At 41.3% G+C, this 18897-nt stretch overlaps 1 protein-coding gene across 1 annotated transcript in view; it reads left to right on the forward strand.

The window, feature by feature from the left end:
- The window catches only part of RAB31 (RAB31, member RAS oncogene family), a 61000-nt gene that overhangs the window by 11621 nt on the left and 30482 nt on the right, over positions 1–18897 (forward strand). Inside the window, exons 2-3 of the mRNA XM_061448802.1 lie at positions 13614–13693; positions 16336–16417. Coding sequence (XP_061304786.1) covers positions 13614–13693; positions 16336–16417 — 162 coding nt within the window. The remainder of the gene's footprint in view (positions 1–13613; positions 13694–16335; positions 16418–18897) is intronic.

Here is an 18897-nt window from a genome sequence, read left to right on the forward strand (position 1 = left end):
TTAAAGAACTTTCCTTAAAAAGCTGAATTTTGTGGCACAGGTTTAGGAGTTGCTAGGTTTAATTCCCGGTGAAATCGATGTGAGCTGAACACATTAAAGAAATCAGCTGCTGAAGGGATACAGTCTTGCGCCGATAATGTCTTCCATTTATGAGCCTGTGTGGTGCAGATAGCTTTACTGTCATTAAGTTCATGACAGCACACAGTAAATCCACAGATAAAGCCCTCAGCCCTGTGTTTTATTATGCTGTGCTTGCTGTTACCTTTTCTGTTTCCTTGCATGGTGACAGAGGGGAAAGCACCAGGCAGGCAGGTCTTTATATGATGCTTTTTAAAATAAGTGTTGATGTTTACTGAATTAGGGAAAACTTTAGATCCAGACAATGGTTGAACATAAAATCACTATTAATCTAAGTTAATTAAGCATAATAGTTTAGTGAAAGACTTCTTAACACAGGTTTAGGTTTATGCAAACCTCTGGCTGTCTCTTGCTAATCCTGTGTATTGATTCAGGAAATTAAATCCCCCAGCTTCAAGAGTTTCAGACCTCTCCTTGATGTCATTTAGTGTCCATAGAGATGTACATTATCTACATGTACATGTTATTTACATTTAATTATAGGTAACAAACAATGGCAAATTCCAGTAAATCTCAACTCGCCTCCTTCCCCTGTGCCCCAGAGGAAGGAACATGTTTTAATGCTGGCCAACCTTTAGACTGGATAAGGGAGAGACTACCTGAGACCTTTCAGTGATCATTTGCAGACTGCTGATTTTACAGGTTGTTGCGTCAGCTAAAATCATCTGGTAAGCAGAGGCAGAGGTTTTGGCAATAAAACCAGGAATGAAATCCTTAGCCCCTGTCCTACCCTTGTGGTGTTTCCTGAACCCCTCAAGGTGGCTGGTATCTGGCTGCCTTTGGCCAGTGGAGAGGCAAGGAAGAGTTTTTTGCCTCTGGCTGTTGGTGGGTGACATACCCTGTACTAGGGCTCTGCTGATTTGGAGCAAAGATCTGGGGCCATGAGGCTGGTTCCTATTTCTCAGGGGAAATGGCTTTATATAGCTGCACCCTGAAACTGCCTCCTTCCTCTCTGTTGCCCATTGCTGCAAAAGAGAAGGGATCAGGCTTTTTTTTTTCTCCAGGACTGAAGTTTTCAACTGGTATTTCAGTTGGCACTCATAATTTGTGTGGTTTTTTTATTCCTCTTTGGGATGAAATGCCAAATTAAAAAGTTGCAGGTGAGGTAGTTCAAATCATGAAGGGAATGTCTGAACATTGAATTGTGTTGCTTACTGAGCTTGGACAGGCAAATTTGAAGGTAATTCAGCCTTTTAACAGATTTTCCAGGCAGCCAGTGGACAATTTTTATATTACTGAAATGGAAAACTGAACAAGAGCCATTTCCTCAAATGCTGTATCTCATTGTTATGAGTATCTTTAATTGCATAAGAGCCACTACCTTCACTTAATTAAACTACTTTGGATTTGTAGGCAGCCTGGAATATGAAACTGTAATGTTTTGATTCTCAGTTCCAGACTGGCTGGAAGATTTTTAGTATCTTCTATGCAGGGACAGGTAAATGACACTAACAAGCCATGTATTTTGAAATTATGGCCCCTAATGATAGGATTTGTCAAAGGGAAGTGACAGGGTGTAGGAGTATGAACAGAAGCTTGTGTCAAACAGCAGTTCAGGTCAAAGGTTATCTCCTCATATTTTTTGTCATAATTTTATAAGCTTCAGCAGCTGCAAATACATGTGCAGGAGGTTCACTTAGGAAAAGAATTTGGTTTGGAAAGAATAACACAAATTGTTATCCCATTTTTTTGCTGCCAAACTGTACTCAAAAACAACATTTGTCAGGATGCTGTTGCCTAACATGTTTACTGAGCTGTGAAAGCCTCCGGTTATTTATGAATGCAGTCTGAAAATTGAATTTAGTCTCTCTGATCCCTGCCTTGCACAATGATGATGGATGATATTAAACCCGGTTGGTATGCTGGTGTGTGTGCATATGGCCAATAGAGATAACAGCCTCTACAATCAATACTTGTTATCATTGACAATGTGAGCTACAGTGACTTGTAAGTTACTTCCTTACACTTACACTTATCCTTTACTTAATTTTTCAAATTCAGAGCCAGTTATCAGGATTCCTGAGCAGATGTTATTCACACAGATCTTTAATGTACTTTCAATAGGAATTTATCTGTGGGAAGAGTAGTACACTGAGTGGACTTTTGTAACTGCATGTCCATCTTGAGATAGGGAGGGCAGGAGGAGGATGGCAGCCTGCAGATGTTAAGAGGTCTCCCCAGTTTGTCCAGAAAAGAAACTGACCATTTGAATTGCCAAAATCAGGTATTGCTGTCACTAAAATGACATAGGTATTAATGTATGACTTGCAATTTTTCTTTGTTTGCCTTTGCTTTATTTAGTTCCTTCTTGTTGAGGTTTCACATGCTGGAGAGATATTTTAAGCTTGTTCTTGGTTCCTCCTTTGCTGGCAGGGGAATAATGTGTGGCAACCATCACTGTGGCACCATAGCAGGAATTTCCCATGGTAAACCAAGGCTTTCATTTTTCCTCCTCACCTGAGAAATGAAGTGGTGAACATGGAAGTGATCATATTCAAGTGTCTGTGATGGTGCTCAGGTGGGAAATCAGTGAGCCAGGAACACGGAGAGGTCATTAAAGTGAACTGGGGTGGTGGGAATGAAGAGGTGGAAGAGCATACTATGAAGTGTAAGACAATATGCTTCCTTATCACGGGGCATATGACTGGGTAGGTTTGCCTGCTGCTCTGTGTTATGCTGTGTTCAGGAGGATTCTGTGATTCAGTGATCAATAGAAGGCAATTAGAGGAATTTCTTGTTGGACAGTAGCGACTTTATGGAGTCCCTCAGCCAAGAGTTTCATTTTGGTATGAACCCAAGATATTTCTGTGTGGCATGCAACATAATTGATACTGTGCAGGTTTGGATGTTGGGTGTGTTTTTGGATTGGGTTTTTTGTTGTTTTTTTTTTCCCTTTCATTTCATTCCTGGTTCATTAAAACAGTGATTTATGTGTGGGTTATGGGCATCCCTTTGCAGCTGCCACTGCTACATTCACACCACACTTACTGTCACCCAGGCTGCACAAGGTGGTAACAGCAGTGGAAGATGCCTCTTGTTTCCAAAGGGGAAACAGTTCAGACACTCTTCTTTCCATCTCATTCTGCCCTACCTGTCTAGTTCTTGCAACTCCGTCGTGCAGTCCTCTCTCACTCCTTACCCAGGCTGTTGGTTCCCAGTTTAGCCAGTACTCCTTCCTCTTTTCCTCCTGTCCTGCTATGGCAAAGTTGACCGGTTTCTTCTCCCTTAGTAGCAGGAGTCACCAGGTGGTGCTATTTCCCAATTAAATGCCCTACCTTGCATTGCAGCACAGTCCACTAGAAAGGTTTTACGGTGTTTGGTTTTGTGATGGAGATTTCCTTGGTGTGTCAGGGAGTGTGAGGGGACTTGCATCTTGCCGTGTGTTCAGTCTTGAGGCATATTATGAAGCAAAGGCGTTCCCTGTGACTTAATCAGCCACTGCCTCAGTTCAACACTGAGGTCCCTGGAAGGGTAGACTGTTTCTACACAGCTCGTGAGTACGCTGTTCTACTCAAAAGCTGCTTTACTGTAGTATAAAGCATGAGCAAGTCTCACTAAGGATATCCTCAGGCTTTGCACTGTTGAACTGCCCCCCTTCCAGCAAGAGGGTTTTTTGCTTATTTGTTGGCATGTGCTGCTACTCCCAAGGAGATGTGTGTGTGTCTTCTTGTTTCACCTTTCATCGTCTCATCTTCTTAGTCAGCTGGATTGATACCACCTTATTTGCAGCTGCTTTTTATGGATGTCATGCTCTTACTTGAAACTGCCGAGGCAGTTCAAAGCAAGGAGTTCAGCATGTTGAGCAAATAGCCAGTGCCCCCAAAAGCCACAATTTGAGATGAAGGAATGCAAATAAACACCGAGTTCCCGTATTCCTTTTCACCAGACTAAGCAATTCTTCTTCCACTATATGCTGTCAAGGGCATAAGAAATTAATTGAGATTCTGTTTTTTGATTTAAATTTCAAATCCTCCATTTCTCTTGGCAGTTCAGCTACTGTTCTGAATTTGATAACTTACGTGAAGAGGGGGATGAAATGTGTAAGGAATGACACAGAGAACTAGCTGGAAATTTGATGTGGGGAAGAAGTCTCTAACTATTAATAAAGATTGAAGGCTGTTATCTTTGCCATCCATACTCTTACTACTGTGGTGGTGTGGTTATCTTATACTCTGTACAATAAGATGCTGTGATTAACCATAGATATCTAAATTAGAGTATGGGTTTGGGTTTTTTTTTGACTGAAGCACATGGGCTTTAAAAATTGCTAAGTTAGACATAAGTTAGAGCATAGTAGGCTGCAGTTGCTTTGTTGTTATTATTTTTTAATATATTCCACAGAGTTGCTGTTCCTGATTCATGTTGCAGAGAAAGGAACTGAGGTAGCTGGAGTACTGACCCACAGGCTATGTATTCTTCATGAATTACATTTCTGTTTTGCTTTATGGTTTGTTCTATTTATTTTCATTCTATTGGAGTTATTTTAAAGAATAGCTCTAAAGGAAGTTTCTTGGATCTCCCTTTCCCTCTGCAGCCCCCTGTCTCGTAGATAAAGATCGCTTTATATTCCCATGCCAACTTTACATGCGTAAGAGTTAGCAGCTCATGGAAGAGCAGCACGGTTTGTAAGCACTGGGTGAGTAAATGCGCAACAGCCACATGGGCCACTTTGTGATTTCTTGGGTTGTAGATAGTTTAACTGACTGCTAATCTTGCCACCCACTGCTCATGCAGTGTAAAACAAGGATTTGTTCCTTACCACTGATCTAATGCCGTAACAGTCTCTCTCTTAAAGCACTTAAACAGTTCTTTGCCACTGTGCTGTCTGAACATTTTACAGCTATCACCGATCTAAATCCCCGTAATGCTGTTACAAGGTAAAATCAAGTAATTGTTATTTTCATGTAACAGCTAGTGAGGTGAGAGTGAGAGCCAGAAATTCCTGTGCCAAGTGCAGTCCTTGCAGCACTAGGAGGAAGGATTGTATTCTGATATAACAGGACTATCTGTCTCTGTGAACAAGTGGTGTACTTCTTAAGTGTAGAAGGAGCTAGAGTTAATCTAATTGTAATGTGCACCTGAGGAAAAAGCCTATTCTGTAGCAGATTTGTGCTGCTCAAAGCCAGCACTGGCCTGAAATTACACTAGGAATTTGAAATGATGTGTAGGGTTTTTCACTTGGGAGAATTGACACAGACCATATTAACTTTATAGAAGTCATATACCGACTGACTTAAAAGATAACCATTATTACCACATCTCATGAGTTTAAAGAAGGGCACGCAATGAACAGAAATGCAGACTGGGATGTTCTTGTAAGGTTCACACACTGACAGATGACTGAAAGAACTGTGGTGGTCCCTACTGAAGAATTGAGATGCTGCAGGATAATCCTTCCCCTCAAAACATGGTTGCATTGAGATCTGTGCTGGGAGCTGCGGGAATTCGGTTTCAATGTTCAATGGGAACACTGCTGTTCATTTGGCGAGTACTCCTAACACAGGAAGGTGCATGGCTGCACATCAAACTCCTGGAGGCCAGGTCTGGTTCCAGTTCTTCCTTTTCAACTTTGCTTTGCAGCCAAGTGCCCTTTGCAGAAGCTTCTTGTATATCACTGGTGGCATAAGGCCTCACCTGATGTCATTTGGAGCTCTTGCTGTAGAAGTACATTCTTAAGCTTGGTAATGACTAAAGTCAAACAATGAAAGTAATGTTGATGGGGGACAACAGATCTTTTATATGGGAGGACCTGTCAGGGAGTTGAAAAATTGTGCTGATGCTTTGGGAAGCATGTGTGCCTGCTGGGCCAGTTCTGTAGCTCTGGAAGGGGGATCCCAGCAAATCAATGGGCAAAGGATCTTCTCTGAGAATCATGTTGCTCACAGAGGAAACAGTCTATTTCTCATTATACAGGGTTGTAATGAAAACCGAAATTTACAGAAATAATTTGTGTCCTGAATGAGATGTGTAGTCTTTTGACTGTGGACTTGAGGTTCTTCAGCCTGCATCCCTCCAGGCTGAAGCCTTAGGCAGTTTTGTATTGATTAGTAAGCCACTGTGTCAGTCTAAGAGCTGCTGTCATATCTTCATCTGTATGCTTATGGAGTGGTGGGATTTGCTTGCTTGATGCATCTTGCAGATGGAAAAACTGAATACAGCAAGAAGCTATTTGCACTTCTTCCTAGACACTATTCTGTGGTGCATGGCTGCATTTTTGCTGGGACAGACCTGATGCTTGGCGGATTCAGTTCAGTCCCAGGGGTGTCTCTGAACCCAGGTCTCATCAAAGGTATTGCTCCTTACAGTGTTTTCAGACAAGTGAGTAATACCCAAACACAGGGAGGGACAAATGATGTGTTTAAGGCTAGCAAAAAGTTTATTTGGTAGAGTAATTCTTGGATTAAAGTAGTGCCCATGGAAACTGTGATCAGGAGTCTGTTGTGCATAACTCTTCCTTGTATATTCATACAGTTGATAAAAATCCAAAGCCAGTTTCAGATGCTCTTCAAGCTACAGCCTTCCAGAGCAGCTGTAACTGGATTAGTAAGACATGGAAAGTATTGCAATGCTGCCTGCATCTGATCATCTGAGTAATGATTAAAATGTTAATGGCAGGCATAGGGGTCTAAAGAAGGATGTGAATTGCAAAGCTTTGTTTCGTTGTTCACTTCATTATTTTTTTACTTCCATTGGGATTTAAAAGCCATAATCCTGTACTCTTGCCTTACCACATCATGCGCCTCTGGGTTAAGGACTGGCATCTCCAAAGGCATTGAAGATGCAGGTTGGATGTCTCAGTACTGCATGCCAGACCTTGGCTGAGAAGTGACGTTCATCCGAAATACCAGTTCATCTGAGATGCGAGCTTGACAAGAGCTGAGCATACATTTCTGCAAAAGCCCAGTGGTACTTCACAGTGCAGGCCTAGCAATTTGTTTGATGATAGCTAATAAAATGCTAGCCATCTAGTAGTGCTGCGATGTGATTATGCTGCTGCAAATTTTCATATTCCATCAAAGTCCTGCTGAGCATAATGGGAATGGGCCAGGGAGATTCAACTGTAAATCAAAACTAAAGCGTGGCCAATTCTGACAGTGGAAAGAATGGCTATTTTAATGTGCAGAAGCTGAACTGCCAAGTCAAAACCAGCTGTGCTTTACAGAGCTACGAGTGAAAGGTTTCTCTGCATTTGCAGTTTTGGTAAGATTTGTTGATCATTTTTCTTCCCCTAAATTTAAACCATGCCTCTGTACCTCAGATCTGCTTGGCCAGTTGCAGAGGTTTTCAGTGCCTTTTTTTTGCTATTTAAAGTATCAAATGCACTGATGATTATGGACAGTTTTTCTCCTTTTTGGCACCTTCATATGAATTCACATGTTTTAATCTGTACATCTTAATTATTCCAACAGTGAAAGTTCTACACTGGGCAAGGCAAGGACCTCTCCTTCTTCTCTGCTTTAGCACTGACAGGAGTCAAATTGATGTATCAAAGACGAGAATTTAACTTGGGAAATCTTGATCATAAACTGGCTCCTCTGTTATTTTTCAGTTAGTAATGAACCAGTCAATAAATTTGTCTGGTGGCATGAATATGTGACAGGGAGCCAGGAACTGCTGCTTCTCTTAATAATCAGGGGTAGCCAGCTTCCTCTCTGAGCAGATCCTCCTCCAGGAGAGTGGGACAGCTTTTTGACTGTACCCTTGTTCTGTATGTTTGATCAAGCCTTTTTCATTTCCTTCCACCCCTCAGATGTGTCTGACCGATGACACAAGGCAGCATTATCTCACTGGAATGTGCAGAGAAAATCATTAGTGAGCCAAATGTGGCCATAGTTGTTTCTGGTGCGTACACTTATTGTACCTCTGGATGCTAGTCTGTTGTGAGAAAGCTTCAAAACAGCTTGCTGGTAGGCTTCAGTATTGCCTTCTGCTTGGAACCTGAGTTTCCATCGGTGTGAGCAGCATTGTAGTTCCAGCTGGTGTGCTTGATGCTATGCCACAGGAGGCTCCCCTGGGGTTACACTAGGTCAGCCCTGATGGCATTGGTCACACTCTTGAAACCGTTGTGATCAGGGATCCTCAGAGGAAGGGCTGAGCTGCCAAATCCTCATGATGCTTTGAAGTTAGGGTGGGTTAGTAGGTCAGATTTTGGGGATCCCCAGCGCAGTAGGGCTCTGAGGGGCAGATACATTCCCCCCTGTGAGCTGCAGGAGAGTCCTACTGATTTCTGTGGAAGCCACGTGAGCTGTGGGGTCAGTTTCTTGCTTATGCGAAAGGATAAAGACTTGTCACTTTCAAGTGCTTCTCATATTATTGTTGAAATAAAATCTGCTTTACCTGTGTTTTTTTGAGCACTTGGTGTTAATACTCGCCAGATTGCTAGGGCATGATTGTTCTTCTGATATGTAAGACTAATGTATGTTAAACCCAGGCAGTTTTAATGAGACCTCTGCCTGTAGATCATATCTCAATGAATCTTGGTTATTACAAGCAATGCTTTCGAGAGACAGACACTTTCAATTTGTAAAAATCTATACACATTGAAATACCGTGGATTGAATCCTGGCTTTATCTAAGCTGATGAGAAAACTCCTATCTTTCTGAAGGAGCCATGTGTTGGATCCCTGTTTTATAGAGATCAGTTCTCCTTTACTTCTCAATGCAGCTTTTTGTGGCACCCATCTCCAGGGTATCTCAAGCTTCTTTTAGATCTGAAATGGGAAGTTAGTCATGAGATCTGTGGTGGTTACAAGCCAGATGTTCTTTTATTTTTTTCGTACTTCGCAAGTGGGAGGACAGAAGGGAGAACCAAACATGTCCATTTTTATGTGAATGTGCCATTTCCTTGTGTGAAATTGCACATTGTGTGCATTCCTTGTGTCTAGAATTCTGGTTTTATTTACTTTTTCAAAATCCTAGAGACATAAAAGGATTTTTGCATGTTTTTTCCCAATTCTATATATATTAAAAATGCCCTATGTGTTAACATAGCACAGAAAGATTCTGCGTAGTCAAGAATAAAAAAGCTCTTGCAGCAGTGTGCATAATTATAGGGCTGCTGTTTAGTCATCAGTCACGATATGTGTGAATTTTTTGTGAATTCATCATTTATTCTGTTTCAGATGTAAACAGAATTTACATGAAGAGTTTAGTTTGTTCAGCACAATAGGTCTTGACCCATCTGAATCTATTAAAGGCTATTATAATACTAAGGCTGAAGACTAGCATCCTAATCAGGGACATGTTCACAGGATTCCCTTCAATTTGGGAGAGTGCTTGGAGAACCGGGTCTTGTGGTTGTGCAAAGATATAAATGAGACATCCAGATTTAAATTAAAGAGCTACATTTTTCTGCATTAGTTTTTCTGTCACAATAAGTGCATCTGAAACAATGAACAGAAGAATATACTGACTGCCTACTTGTAATGGGAAAATGGTTTTCTTTTTTGATATATTGCTCATATTGAACTTCTGCTTTCTTTTTTTTTCCTTTTTTTTTTTTTTTATATAATCTTCCTCTGTGCTGCTGCAAATCAGCCAGAAGAAATCAGCAGCTCAGTTGTTGATTGCCTGCAAATGAGTTGCCAGCATCCTGCAATTCTGCTGGCTTGAAATACTGTCTCATCTCCTTTACAGTAGTAATGAGAGCTGAGAAGAGCCAAGTGGGGTGGTTCTCCATGAGCAGGAGTGTGGGTGGAATCACTGTGTTTTGTGGCATGCTGCTCTCCATTCTAGAGCTCTGAAAATCCTCCTGCCTCAACCTGTGAGTAATGGAATTTAGAAGAGCAGAAATTGTCTTTTCAGGTTAACGGGTAAAAATCAGGAAATAGTCATGCTTGCACTGGTTCCTTGTATTTATCAGAATCATCTGATACGGCATCAGATTTCCAAATCCATTTTGCTGACCAGTGGGAGATTCTGAAGTTGTAGCTACTTGTGAAGTAGTAGCAATTTACTTACTGTGGATTATATTTTTACTCCTTCCCTATCTCCCCACTCCTTTTGCTTATCTTGGTACAATGCTGTTTATAAGTGGTATTTTGTAAGTGTTCTACAAGGCTTCTGGAGAAGAAAGGAGAAAAGCAAAGCATGCAGTTGGTCCCATGAGTGGATTATCAAATGCATCACGAACTTCTTGATTCAGAATAATTGTTTTATACTTATTCCTTTCTTGACACTCCTTTCATAGAGTATGCTCTTGATTGTGATGAGTCAATTTGTAATGCTGAAACCCTTGGATTTTCCATGGATAAGGATTTTTCTGAAGAATTGCAGTATCTGTTCCTTGAAGTGAGATGTAACTCCTGTGATCATGCTCTCAGTTTCTGAAACTGGTCCAATCCACTTGGCTCAATACCACTGTGACCTTTTAGATAAGACAAAATGTTATTCCTTGGTGTATGTTTTATGTACACCAACATGGAGCGAAACAAAAAAGAAAAAATGACTGGAGCATGTAGAAATCTGGTAAAAAGCAGAACTTTGAGAACTAAAAAAAATCAATTCTCTGCATGCCTAAATATTACACAGGCATGTGGCTTGGTAAGTCTGTTACAATTGTTTGAAGAAAAAGGAACAAAACCGATCAGTCCCTCAGATGTTAGAAAAAGAGATGCATGTAGAGGAAGATCATATAGTAAAGGACAAAGCAGATGGTAGGAGGAAAGCTTTGTACAGCCTTAGCAAGGAGGTTTAATTTCAATGCATTGCTGAGAATGAATGCCTTTTCTGCTTCTTTGAAGCAACCTTGCTTTCCTTGACTTCTATGAGATTGACTTGATAGTTCCCTATTGTCAGTAAAAGATAAGGTCTGGTTAGCAGTGAAAGACTTCTGCTAAGTTTTCAAGTTATGTCATGCTCATACACCATGATTTTTTTTGCTTTCAGGCAGGTGAGGGTCTTGTTTGATGGATGCGAGTACAGTCACATGGACTGCCTAGGTAGTTTCAAGTCCTGTGATGGAATGATAATCACTGCCTTAAGTAGGAAGCTTTTTCTCTTTTACTTCCTTCCCCTCTGTGCTGTAATTAGACTCCAGTAGCTGGCTATTTGTATCCTCCAGGAAACAAAACAGAAGCTGGGAGTGCTCATTTAACTGAACCCCTTGGTGCGATAAATTGCCTGGCTCCTGGAAAGCACTGACCACTGGCTGCAACAGTGGTCGTCCTAAACCCAGGCTTGTTTGTGGTCTAAATCCATTGCTTTCACTGGAGTTACACAAGGGTTAAATTTAGCTGTCTCAGTAGTCCAAGCAACCCGAGGAGCAAAGTGTACGAATGCCTTTCAGCTTCTTGAGGGCTATTGGTATGCCTGGTGTATGCTTAACTCCAGCCATGCTCGTTGTGAGGGATGCGAGAGCAATAGAAATGTTTAAAGTTCCTTTAACATTATCATGAAACGTTAGTAAGAGCCATGAAAGATGAAGAGGTAAGAGTTTCCAGGAAAATGAGCTAAGCTTTAATCCGCACTTGTGGATGTCACATCCCTGCCAGAGAATCGGCTTCTCTTGTTCAGGAGCTGTAATTGCAGTTGCCCTTCTGAGTGACCTGTCAAGGGAGCCGAGGGATGCAGATGAAACTACAGCATCATCAGGTCATGGGAGTCAACGTATAGTTTAGAATACAGTGGCAGAAACTGTCTCCCCACAAGAGGGAAATGTAATTTCTTGCACCCAGTGGATGGTAGTTCTGGTTTCTCCACAACATGTAAAATCTGGATTAATAATTAGATCCTCAGTTTTGGTGCAGAGGACTTTTTGTAATGTATTTTGGCACCCTGGTCTAGTAATTATACAGAGATGACCGCTGGAATTGATAGTGCAGGCCAAATTTGGGAATAGCAACAGGATGTGTTGCTGCTGTTGAACAAAGGCTACGTGGCTGTTTTTATATACAGTTCTTTTTTATGGTCCTCTCTTAGATCTTTTTTTCGTATTGATTGAACACAGTAGATAAACAACCGTCTGTGTAGCATGAACATTTATTAGGGCTTTTAAGCTAAGGACAGCTTTGAATTAAATATGAGAGTTTAAATGACAGTTTTCTAGTAAGTGGTGTCTATGAAGACTTGGCTTGCAGTGGCAATACAGTTTCATTTAAGCATGGTAAAAAGAAATCTTAATACAGGCTTTGTTTTCATATTCAAAAAGAAGATAAAACACTGGAAAGTTGATTACAGGAAAGGCAAAGGCTTTTTTGATTTTTCATATCTATGTAGTTAAGTGTGGGCAAAGACTGCATTTTGTAATATGCAGCTGTGTGCATGGTGCTCTCAACAAACTGTATTGTCTTGTCCTGGCGCTTTCTGAGAGGTTTGTGTAAATTAGTCAAGTGTCCTAAAACGTGGATTCAAATGGAACTGCCAGGTGCAGTCTGGTAGTTCTGCAGTCACTTCCAATGAAATTAATAGAAAACTTTCTGTTGACTTTTCAATGACTTAGAGTGGACCCTGGGCTGTCGTTGTTAATGTCTTGGAAAGATCAGGATCGATTTCCTGGCATCCTTTTCATCTCTAAGGAGGCTCTTTGCAATTCTATGGGAGACATAGCAATATTGCTATTCCTCTTCCTTGATAAATCCCTGTATAATTTTAAATTGTTCTACTTGTCATCCAAGGCTTTGTGAATAACAGAGGCAAACTGAAAAATGCTGAATTCTGGGGGAGTTGTTGGTATCTTAATTGCCTGAATTAGTATTTCTGTATAATGCCAGGCTTTCCCCCACTCCCAGGTTATTCTGAATTTTATTCCAGTACTGTACTGCTGTTGTTTTTCCTTCCTGATTGTGGGGAGAAGAAAAAAAGAGACTGTTCCTGCAACTGAAAGCAGTCTGCCACACTGCAGTGTATAGAGCAAGTTGTGTTGCATTTAAAGTAATGCTGTTTCACTGCAGTGTAGTAACACAACCTGCATGTGGATAGCTCTGGGGACCTACACCTTTGGATTTCTGCCTTTTAAAAACCACCTGAAGCCTCTGCAAAGTTTCCACCAAGCAGGCTTGTGTATCTTGCCATGAAAAGGTTTATTCCAGTAAGTTAGCACTGTTGGTGTTGTTTGGTGTTAATAATCTGTTTTGGGAGCATATTTGGGCTGTCCTTGCAACAGGTCAGAATGAAATTATTTCTCTGGCTTTGCTGGGTAATGCACCACATCTCTGAAAGCACAGGATTTTCTTGTGCAAGTAAATGGCTGTGCTTGAAGTACTACTGTCCTTGCACCAGGAATATAAAATCCACCCAAAAACATACAAGGTTTGGAGAGAAGGGAGTATTGGGAAGAGGACCAGGGAGCTCCATTCACAATGCTGACCTTTGAAAAGGGTAATCCTTATGCTCACATTTCTTCTGAAATGTTTAACCTGCCCCACTGGCCACGAGAGGGGATTTAATTTCTCAGCTTATATTGGGCTATTTCTTCAGGTGAAGTGTTGATATGTAGGCTCCTCTGAACTCACTGCCATACTTTCCTTTATTTTCAGGATACTGGGGTTGGGAAATCAAGCATTGTTTGTCGATTTGTCCAGGACCACTTTGACCACAATATTAGCCCTACTATTGGGTAAGTACCACGCATAGTATCTTTTTGCTTCTATATATTTTTTTTTTAACTCACAGCCCTCTGTTGAGCTTCTTTCTTTTCCTTACTTTCAAGTCTGTGAATACTGTATATCTTTTCCTCCCCAATTTATCAATCTCACTCAACCCTTTACTCTCCTTTAATGGCTTTCAGCTCATACTATGTGTTTGGAGAGTGTGGGACTGCTCCAAACCAAGTCTGCTCTGCTCTCCCTGCTCTGGGAATACAGAGGGTCCCTCAGCTTACTGGAGCATAGTCTTATTATGGAGAGGCTAAAACAGCTCTGCCATTCTCCTCCTGTGAATGGTGTCTCTTGAAATAGCCTCTTTTCCTGACGCTGTCCAGAGCCATGCGGTCTTGGCTGGTGTTGTGCATGGCCATGACTTCAGGCTGTTCTGTTTTGTTTTTCTTCACCCATCTTACACCAAGAGATTCTTAGATGTCTTACTCAGCTGCTGTCTTTTTTGTCTTGTCAAGAGCTTCCCACTGTAGATTGTATTTTGGTCATAGGACCTTAGGATTAAAGTAATTTTAGCTCCTACTGGTCAATGAGGTATCAAACCTGATCCTGAGAGCTTAAAGAACTGAAACCCCACATCCCAAGAGGCTGTGATTTGCACAATGACCAGGGCACCCCATAGAAGGGTAATGGCAAAAGAACCATGGAGAGCCCTTGCTGACAGACATGGATCTGTGTTGTGTGCACTGCCAGGCTGGGCTGGAATATGGACAGTGTCTTCCCAGGTGTGGACATGCTTTCATCTAGGTTTGGGACGTATCACGTTATCCCGCCTTTCTCAAAATAGGGACAATGCAATTTAAGTATAGTTAGTTCATACCTCTTCTTTAAAAACTGCTGAGCTTCCATGTGTCAGACCATCAGAACCTCATTAATTCCGTGTTCGCTTAAACCGTGACATTCTGTAGTTGATTTTAATTCCAGATCTTTTTCTTGTAACATCTTGGGGATGAATTTGTCAAGTCCTGTGTTACCTGGAATATTTTGAAAATTGTTGTTCTCTTACAGGAAAGGAAGCTCATATGCAGTGTTTATGAAGGAGTGATTTGGGTGGGAAGGGCTGACCTGGCTTGTGTGTTAGAGCTGTCTTGAGTCATCTGTGAAGGACTGGTATTGATTGCCTTGTGTTGTTTAGAGGGTTAGATGACAGCTTTTAAAGCTCTGCCTTTCAATGCATGAAGCGTTTTCAGCTGGAAGTTGCACGTTGAAGTTCCAGGGCAATTTTGTACTCCTCAATGTGATGAATAGAGAAAATGGACAGCGAGAAAGGAAGCAAGTAATGAATAACATTACTGACTAAAGGACACTTGCAGTGAAGGAACTGATGGGAACTTGAATGGTTCTTTACTTCTAAATCACCAGCAGCCTTTTTCTCCAAGTAGTTGTTGTTGCTAAGTAAATGTCTTCTGCTCAAATAGGAAAAATATTTTTCCCTCTGTTATCATAATTATGAAAAGTAAAGGGAATTTTTTTTCCATTTGAAAATTAAAGTGTGAAGGCTGCCTTGCATGTGGGTGATATTACTTGTTTATACAGATAAGGGTTTTACTTTCGTTTTCTTCCAAATTAATAAAATATTTTAAATATACAGTCTACAATATACAATCTACAGTAGCTACTGCAGCTCTAAAGTTCCTGTTTTTGAAGCTGTAAAGTGTTACTTAATGCTTTGAGGGGAGTGGCAGCTGAAAGCATACATCAGAAAACAACCAAAGAAAATGCTGTTGCTTTTTTGGCCTTAATATTTTTATAAGCAGTGCAGTATTGTTAAATTCAAACAATTTTCAGTTGGCTGTAGAGGAGAACTCTGGTATATCATTCTCAGGAAATGTTTTGATCAGTGACACATTGTTTGATATCATTCAGTGCTTTTGTAATGAGAGTGCATTGTATCAAATGCGTCTTTATGAGCCAGGAAGAAGGTTACCACAACAGAAATTGTTCATCAGTGTCCACACAGGATGGAGGGTGGGAATCTGACAGAGTTTGGGGGTCTCCTAGGCAGCTTTCAAATGAAATGCTGTAATACAGAAAAAGCCTATGAATTTGTAACCTTCTTTCCTAAAAGAACAAAAATCACTGTGAAAGCACAGATAAATCACTTCTCCTACAAAACCCAGAAGCCACAAGGACTTCATTTATCTGAGGTGAGAGGGGGAAGAACGTTTTTCCATTTGTTCACCATATGCATTCCACAAGATGACTTTTCTGTTCCCTGGTGATCCAGTATTCTAGGTTTAACTGGAAAACTGCACATTTTTTTCCTGGTATGGTGCTGGCTGATGCCTTTTTCTTGGGCCCATATCACTGAGAAGATGGAGGTAGCTATTAGAAGAAGTGTGAGCGCAGCAGGAGCATTTGTGTTCCTGGGCCTGTGTACAAATGCCCCCTAAACCTCAGAGGCTTTTTCCTGCTTTTAAGATAGATATGTAGGTATCGTATATTTTATCTGAGAAAAGGGAGACTTTCACTTCCGTAGGAATTTTATCAAGGTTTTGGAGTTTCCTCATATGCGGTCTAACCCATCAGAACTTCTTGTGGTCTGTGCATTGCATATTCAGAATGGTGGTTGTGTTACAGATTTCTGCTGCTTCCTTCTTTTCAGAGCATCCTTCATGACTAAAACAGTGCCTTGTGGGAATGAGCTTCATAAGTTTCTGATCTGGGACACAGCTGGTCAGGAACGGGTGAGTATTGCATTGCTGTATGTCTTTGTTACCCAGGTCTCTTTTAATGTGTTGGCATACTTTATCTAAAACTTTCATCTTCAAAAGACTTTGTAAGTGTAGACCTGAATCTTTGCAAGGCTCTGCAAAGCAGGTGCTCAGCAGTCACCAAGAAATAGGTTCCAGTTTCACAGGTGGGGAAAATGAAGAGGCAAGCTGAATTGTCAGCCAGTTTCCTCAAGACAATTCAGGCAGTGCGCAAGCTACCTCCAGCTCCCCTCTGGTTTCATCAGGTTTATGTGTGTCAGCTTTTGCTGGTGTTGGAAAGCACTTGACTTCCAGCTCATGGGCTGGTGGGTGGTCTGAGCTTAGGTCGTTGATGAGAAGCTCAACATGACCCAGCAGTGTGCGCTTGCAGCCCAGAAAGCCAACCGTATCCTGGGCTGCATCAAAATTAGTGTGACCAGCAGGTCGAAGGAGGTGATCCTGCCCCTCTGCTCTGCTCTCGTGAGACCTTACCTGCAGTGCTGCATCTAGCTCTGGGGACCCCAACACAAGAGGGACAAACACCTGTTGGAATGAGTACAGAGGAGGCCACAAAGATGATCAGAGGGCTGGAGCACCTCTCCAATGAAGACAGGCTGAGAGAGCTAGGCTTGTTCAGAAGAGAAGGCTCTGGGGAGACCTTGTAACAGCCTTCCAGTACCTAAAAGGGGTCTACAAGAAATACAGAGAGGGACTTTTTACAAAAACATGTAGCTATAGGACAAGGAGGAATGGGTTTAAACTGGAAGAGAGTAAATTCAGATTAGATATTACGTAGAAAATTGTTACTGTGAGAGTGGTGAGACACTGGCATGGGTTGCCCAGAGAAGCTGTGGCTGCTGCATCCCTGGCTGTGTTCAAGGCCAGGTTGGAAGGGGCTTTTAGCAACCTGGTCTAGTGGAAGATGTCCTTGCCCATGGCAGGGGGGTTGGAACTGGATGAGCTTTAAGGACCCTTCCTAACTAAACCATTCTATGACTCCACGGTTGTCCTGAGTTGGGACATTGAATATAAGCACAGGTTGTGTCTGCTGTTAGTATTTTGGAAATTAGTAACCTGAATCACTTTGGGTTTTCATCTTGATTTTTCAAGTGTGTGAAGTGAATTGTTCAAATTAAATTAAGTGGCTTTTCATTTGGCTTTTCAAAAAAAAAAAAGCCATAATGGGGCTCATGTGCATTATGTTGACTGTATGTAAGCCTAGTTGGTCTTTTAATAGCCTCAAGCAGTAGTATGCAGTAATATGCTGTAGAACTGTAGAGTTCATTTAAGACATGCCAACATTTATCTTGAGATGTTTGAAAGATGTGGAAAACCCCATGCACATGTTTTAAAGTATCTTCAGACTTTCTTGTGAAATTGCAGTGTTCTTGTTCATAGAGAAATACAGCTATGCTCAGGTTGGAGTAAAATGAGGTGGTTATATGGGCTTAATGTCAGTCCTCATACATTCCACTGTATTCTCCATACCTTATATGTGAATTGCAAGTGATGAAGATTTTGCTCTTAAGTGCAGGAAATGCTTGTGCTTTTATTCACAGTGTGCAGCATGATGTAAAGTAGCCCTGATGAAATCTACTGGCACTTAGCAGTTCAGTATGTTATTTATGATGGGAAAACAGATCTTGAAAAACATATTTGAAGTATAGCATAATGCCTTTCCTTAAATCTTGTTTTTTCCATTTCTTTGTGGTCTGGAGCTGATAACTAATTTGAGCCAGGAAATCTGTGACTGAGCTCTGACTCTGGGACACAGGGTCCGTCCTTCCTATCTAGTCCCTTATGTTTCCTCTGCCTTTTTTTTTAGCTCATATTTTTTCAAACATCTGCCTTTTTTTTTGTTTCCTTTTTCTGTGCCCAACAGTGATGAGCAGTGACCACCACAAACCTGGTTAAATTGCTCAGAATGTATTACAGATAAGTTTTATCTTACAGGTTTTCATGTCTAGTTGTAAATTGTAACCTCTTTAAGCCAGGGACCACCTTTTTCTTCTCTGTACAATGTATTCGCAATCCTTCACTAGGACTTTATGAAACTGGGGTGATAGAGTAAACAAAGTCAATGGGTGTTGAGTGCCAGCTACTGAGACAAGTTTCCCAGGGTGAGGTCCCTACTGTTCCAGGTCATTCTCTGTCTTAGAGCCATCCTCATTTTACAGCTAAACATATGATGCTTCTCAGTACCTTACTCACTTTAGTTTGTATCTGGGATTTTGGTTACTTTGTCCTGTGTTGCTCTTTCTCATCTGCTGTTCAGGAACAAATTTTTTCCCCTGTTAACCTCTTTCTCATAATCTTCCTCACAACAGTGATGAACAAAACCTTCCAGCCTAGCCCAACCTCTGGGCCAATTGCAATACAATACATGTATTCCGAGTGGTGTTTCTGCTCTGCGACTTGTTGTTCTTCCCTTGTTTTCTGCAGTTTTTCTGTGAGGCTTTATGTTCCACTGCTCC

Source organism: Pezoporus flaviventris, unplaced genomic scaffold (genome assembly GCF_033815535.1).
Source record: "Pezoporus flaviventris isolate CSIRO_AGI_PZ_B2104156 unplaced genomic scaffold, CSIRO_AGI_Pfla_v1 ptg000007l, whole genome shotgun sequence".
Taxonomy (NCBI): domain Eukaryota; kingdom Metazoa; phylum Chordata; class Aves; order Psittaciformes; family Psittacidae; genus Pezoporus; species Pezoporus flaviventris.